The sequence below is a fragment of the Martes martes genome (genome assembly GCF_963455335.1).
Source record: "Martes martes genome assembly, chromosome: 3".
NCBI classification, from domain to species: Eukaryota; Metazoa; Chordata; class Mammalia; order Carnivora; family Mustelidae; genus Martes; species Martes martes.
Genome location: NC_137890.1, coordinates 121,255,780 through 121,262,362, shown reverse-complemented (window position 1 = coordinate 121,262,362; position 6,583 = coordinate 121,255,780). Strand labels below are relative to the sequence as shown.

The 6,583-nt window shown below is 37.6% G+C and overlaps 1 protein-coding gene across 1 annotated transcript; it reads left to right on the top strand.

Annotated features, from left to right (window-relative positions):
- The first annotated feature begins 1,666 nt into the window (after positions 1 to 1,666).
- On the top strand, positions 1,667 to 2,089 carry LOC308339939 (cytochrome c oxidase subunit NDUFA4-like). The gene has a single exon (XM_080799008.1). The coding sequence runs from the start codon at positions 1,699 to 1,701 to the stop codon at positions 1,945 to 1,947; it is 249 nt and encodes an 82-aa protein (XP_080655134.1). The 5' UTR covers positions 1,667 to 1,698; the 3' UTR covers positions 1,948 to 2,089.
- The last annotated feature ends 4,494 nt before the right edge of the window (positions 2,090 to 6,583 follow it).

Sequence of the window (6,583 nt, the reverse complement as noted above, 5' to 3'; positions counted from 1 at the left end):
AGAACATGATAAAGTAGTCAATGCATACTGATACCAAAAAAACATAAAAGCATACACATACACACACATGCACACAAACACACAAAACACAAAAGGTTAAGAAACAACTGAAAAACAATTAGGAAATAATTAACAAAGTGGCAAGAGTAAGTCTTTACCTCACAATAATTACTTTAAATGTAAATAGATTAAATTCTCCAAGCAAAAGACATGACCGAATGGATAAAAAATAATATCTAACAATATGCTGCTTATAAGAGACTCATGTTAGCCTTAAGATGGAATGAAGGGATGAAGACATTTCAAGTAAATGGTAATCAAAAGAAAGAAGGGGGAGCTATACTTATATTAGACAAAATAAACTTTAAAAATGGTAAAATGAGACAATGTCATTATATGTAATGGTAAACAGGCCAATATGTCAAGAAGTTAAAACAATTGTAAATATTTATTGGCTGAATGTTGATGCACCTAAATATATGAAGCAAAAACTCACAGGGCTAAAAGGAGGAGTAAACAGTAGTATACTAATAATTGGAAACTTTAATAGCCCACTCTCAACAATGGATAGATCATCCAGATAGTCAATAGGAAATGGGTTTGAGCAACAATGTAGACCAAATGGACCTAACAGAAATATACAGAAATATACATTCTATCCAACAACAGCAGAATATACATTCTTCTCAAGTGTACATGGAACATTTTCTAGGACAGACCATATGTTAGGCCACAAAACAAGTCTTAGCAAATTCAGCAAGACTAAATTCATACCAAGTATCTTTGACCACAATGGCATGAAACTAGAAATGAACAACAACAACAACAAAAACTGGAAAATTGGTAAACACATGGAATTTAACACTCTCCTGAACAATCAATGGATCAAAAAGGAAATTAAAGGGGAAATAAAATTTCTCGAGACAAACTAAAATGGAAACATTACATACTAGAAATTATGGGATGCTGCAGAACAATTCTAGCAATAAACTCCTACATTAAGAAGCAAGAAAGATCCCAAATAAGTAACCTAACTTTATGCCTTAAGGAACTAAAAAAGAAGAAAAACTAAGTCCCCGTTTAGCTAAAGAAAGGAAATAATAAAGATTATAGTAGAAATAAATGAAATAGAGAACAGTAAAACAAAAGATTAACCAAACTAAGAGTTGGTTCTTATAAAAGATAAAGTTGACACACCCTTAGCTAGACTAACCAAGGAACAAAGAGAAAGGACTTAGTCAATAAAATTACAAATGAAAAAAGGAGACATTACAAATGATACTTCAGAAATTAAACATGTCATAATATGTTACCATGAACAATGATATGCAACAAACTGGGCAACCTAAAAGAAATAGAAAAATTCTTGGTAACATAAAAGTTACCAAAACTGATTTGGGAAGAAATAGAAAATTTAAATAGAACAATTCTAGTAAGGAGATTGAATCAGTAATCAAAGATCTCCCACTGAAGAAAAGCCCAGGACTCTAGATGGTGACTTTTACCCAAGATTTAAAAAAGAATTAACACCAGTCCTTCTCAAACTCTTTCAAAAATTGAAGAGGAAGGGGGTTCCTTCAGGTAGGAGGTTCTGGGTGACTTTGGACGTCAGTTCATCCTCGGTGTAGGTTTTACTTAGTCCCAGGCCTGCCACGGTTGGTTTTTTCCTTTCCTGGTCAGGAGGCCTCTGCCGCAGCCATGTTACGCCAGATCATCGGTCAGGCCAAGAAGCATCTGAGCTTGATCCCCCTCTTCGTATTTATTGGGGCAGGAGGTACAGGAGCAGCACTATATGTCTTGTGCCTGGCATTGTTCAATCCAGATGTCAGTTGGGATAGGAAGAATAACCCAGAACCCTGGAACAAACTGGGTCCCAATGATCAATACAAGTTCTACTCAGTGAATGTAGATTACAGCAAACTGAAGAAAGAAGGTCCAGACTTCTAAATGAAATGTTTCACTTTAAGCTGCTTAAAATGAAGGTCTTCCAGAAGCCATCCGCACAATTTACCACTTATCCAGGAAATATTTCCCCTCTAAATGCACAAAATCATGTTGGTGTATTGTGTCGGGGTTTACACTGAATAATAAATACGTGAAACTTGAAAAAAAAAATTGAAGAGGAAGGAACAATTCCTAACTTATTTTAGGAAGCATTGTCTTGACACCAAAACCAGGAAAGTATACTACAAGAAAAGAAAATACAGACCAATATCCGTGATGAATATAGGTATAAAAATTCTCAATAAAATACTAGCAAACCAAATTCAGTGGTACATTAAAAAGATCATTCACCAGGATCGAGTGGGATTTATTTGACGGGTATAAGACTAGTTTAACATATGCAAATCAATTGTGTAATCTATCACATTTATAGAATGACAGAAAAGAATCATGATCATCTCAATAGACACAGAAAAAGCATTTGACAAAATTCAATATCCATTCATGATAAAAGCCTAAACAAATTAAGCATAGAGGGAATATATTTCAACATAATGCCATATGTGACAAGCTCACAGCTAACATCACGCTTAATGGTGGAAGACTGAAAGATTTTCCTCTAAGATCCAGGAACAAGACAAGGGTGCCCACTGCCACTATTCCTATGCTATAGAATACAGGAAATCTTAGCTAGTGCAATCAGGCAAGAAAATAAATGAAAAGTATCAGAATTGGAAAGGAAAAAGTAAAATTGTTTCTTTTGAAGATGACATGATTTTATGTGTAGAAAATCTTAAAGACCCTATGAAAAAACTGTTAGATGTAATCAATGAATTCAGTAAATTTGGAGAATACTAAATTAACATAGAAAATCAATAGCACTTCTATACACTAACAATGACATTTCTGAAAAAGAAATAAAGAAATCAGTCTTATTTACACCATCAAACAATAAAATACCTAGAAATAAATTTGAGGTAAAAGATCTCTATTCTAAAAACTGTGAAATATTGATAAAAGAAACTGAAGAAGACCTGTAAGTCAAAAGGTATCCTGTGTTCATGGACTGGATAGGAAGAATTAATTATTGGGTAATCAGAAGAATTAATATTGCTAAAATGTCAATACTGCCCAAAAACATCTATAGATTCAGCATAATCCCTATGAACATTCCAATAATGCACTTTAAAGAAGTAGGGGGAAAAAAAAAACTTCTAACCCCAAATCCTGAGATAGAAGAAGAAAGCAGTAGGCATCACACTTCCTAATTTCGAGTTACACTAGAAAGCTGGAATCAACAAAATTATATGGTATTGGCATAAAAACAGACAAATAGACCAATGCAACAAAATTGAAAGCACAGAAATAAGCCAAAGCATATATGGTCAACTAATATTTGATAAGGGAGCCAAGAATATTCAATGGAGAAAGAATATTTAATTTCTTCAATAAATAGAATAATTGGATATTTCATATGAAAGAATGAAACTGGACCCATATCTGATGCCAGTCACAAAAACTAACTCAAAATGGATTAAAGAGTTAAATAGAGGACCCGAAACTATGGAACTCCTAGAAGAAAACATAGGAATAAATACCCTTGAAAAGGTCTTGGTAATGATTTTTTGGATATGACACCTAAAGCACAAGCAACAAAATAAAAAATAAGCAGAACACCAAGGAAAAAAGATTTTGTACAGAAAAGGAAATGATCAACAAAGTGAAAAGACAACAACAATGGGGAAAAATATTTGCAAAACATGTATCTGATAAGGAGTTAATATCCAAAATATATAAGGAACCCATACAACTCGATAGTAGAAAGCTAAATAACCCAATTACAAAATGGGCAAAGGACCTGAACAGACATTTCTCCAAAGATATATAAAAGACCAACAAGTACATAAAAAGATTCACAACATCACTAGCCATTAGGGAAGTGCAGATTAAAACTACAATGTTAGTCACCTCACCCCTGTTAGAATGACTAACATCTAAAAAACAATAGATAACCAAAGAAGAGATCAGACTTCAGGGTACCATTGGCAGAGGGAACGGGAAGTGGGGGAACTGGAGGAAGGTGGTCAGAAGGTACAGATTTACAGTTATCGGTTAAATAAATAGTTGAGATATAATGTACAACATCATGAATGTAACTAATGCTGCTGTATGTAATATAGAAAAATCAATAAGAGTTCATCCTAAGGACTGCAGCGCTCGCTGTGCTTACCCATCCATCAGCCGCCTCCCGCCACCGCCTGGGCGCAGACTGCCAAGCTCAGCAAGTCTTGCGGCAAAGGCACTTCGCACCGAGTTGGGGCCGGGGCGGAGCAGGGACTCCGGGCCCGGGGGGAACGGACGTCCCTCTGCGCCGTGGCCAGCGTGGCGCCCGTGCAGCCCACTGTCCCCTCACTTCGGGGACCCGGGATCCCTCCTGCCTGGCCACTCCGGGTGCCTTCTGGACACCCCCAGCCCATGGTGTGTGTGGGGGCCTCCAAAGTCCCATCGGGCCCTCTGCAGCATCCTTCCCCCATTCACTCTTGAGGTAGAGAAAGATGCTGATGTAGACTGAGGGCAGGGATGGTGACAGCAGGAATTTGATAGGAACGGGCAGGAATCTAGGCAGAACGAGGTCATGGAAGAAGTTAAGGAGAAAACAGGCTCAAGAAGAAGTCTTCCATAGTAGCAAACATGAGCAGATTACTTAGCCCGGCCCCTGGCAAAGGCAGTGCAATTCCGCCTGAGGCAAAGACACTTGAGAATCACCACAACAGGCCTCTCCCCCAGAAGATCAACAAGAAACCCAGCCAAGATCAACTTCCCTCACCAAGAACAGCAGAATTCCACAGCAGGAGAAAGCAAATCTTATCTGGACAAAATGACAAGGCGGAAAAACTCACCTCAAAAAAAAGAACAAGAGGCCTTACCGAAGGCTGGAGACCTAATCAATACGGACATTGGTAACATGACAGATCTAGAGTTCAGAATGACAATTCTCAAGGTTCTAGCCGGGCTCGAAAAAGGCATAGAAGATATTAGAGAAATGCTCTCCGGAGAGATAAAAGCCCTTTCTGGAGAAATAAAAGAACTAAAATCTAACCAAGTGGAAATCAAAAAAGCTATTAATGAGGTGCAATCAAAAATGGAAGCTCTTACTGCTAGGATAAATGAAGCCGAAGAAAGAATTACTGACATAGAAGACCAAATGACAGAGAATAAAGAAGCTGAGCAAAAGAGAGACAAACAAATATTGGACCATAAGGAGAGAATTCGAGAGATAAGTGACACCATAAGATGACACAACATTAGAATAACTGGGATTCCAGAAGAAGAAGAAAGAGAGAGGGGAGCAGAAGGTATATGGGAGAGAATTATTGGAGAGAATTTTCCTAATATGGCAAAGGGAACAAACACCAAATTCCTGGAGATGCTAAGAACACCCCTCAAAATCAATAAAAATAGGTCCACACATCATCACCTGATAGTAAAATTTACAAGTCTTAGCGACAAAGAGAAAATCTTGAAAGCAGCCTGGGAAAAGATAACATACAAGGGTAAAAACATTAGATTGGCAGCGGACCTATCCACAGAGACCTGGCAGGCCAGAAAGAACTAGCATGATATATTCAGAGCACTAAATGAGAAAAACATGCAGCCAAGAATACTATATCCAGCTAGGCTATCATTGAAAATAGAAGGAGAGATAAAGAGCTTCCAGGACAAACAAAAGCTGAAAGAATTTGCATACACCAAACCAGCTCTACAGGAAATATTGAAAGGGGTCCTCTAAGCAAAGAGAGACCCTAAAAGTACTAGAGTATCAGAAAGAAACAGAGACAATATACAGTAACAGTCACCTTACAGGCAATACAATGGCACTAAATTCATATCTCTCAATAGTTACCCTGAATGTTAATGGGCTAAATGCCCCAATCAAAAGACACAGGGTATCAGAATGGATAAAAAAACAAAACCCATCAATATGCTGCCTACAAGAAACTCATTTTAGACCCGAAGACACCTCCAGATTTAAAGTGAGGGGGTGGAAAACAATGTACCATGCTAATGGACATCCGAAGAAAGCTGGGGTGGCAATCCTTATATCAGATCAATTAGATTTTAAGCCAAAGACTATAATAAGAGATGAGGAAGGACACTATATCCTACTCAAAGGGTCTGTCCAACAAGAAGACCTAACAATCTTAAATATCTATGCCCCAAACATGGGAGCAGCCAACTATATAAACCAACTAATAACAAAATCAAAGAAATACATCGACAGTAATACAATAATAGCAGGGGACTTTAACACTCCCCTCACTGAAATGGACAGATCATCTAAGCAAAAGATCAACAAGGAAATAAAGGCCTTAAATGACACACTGGACCAGATGGACATCACAGATATATTCAGAACATTCCATCCCAAAGCAACAGAATATACATTCTTCTCTAGTGCACATGGGACATTCTCCAGAATAGACCACATCCTGGGTCATAAATCAGGTCTCAATCGGTACCAAAAGATTGAGATCATTCCCTGCATATTTTCAGACCACAATGCTCTGAAGCTCGAACTCAATCACAAGAGGAAAGTTGGAAAGAACGCAAATACATGGAGACTAAACAGCATCCTTCT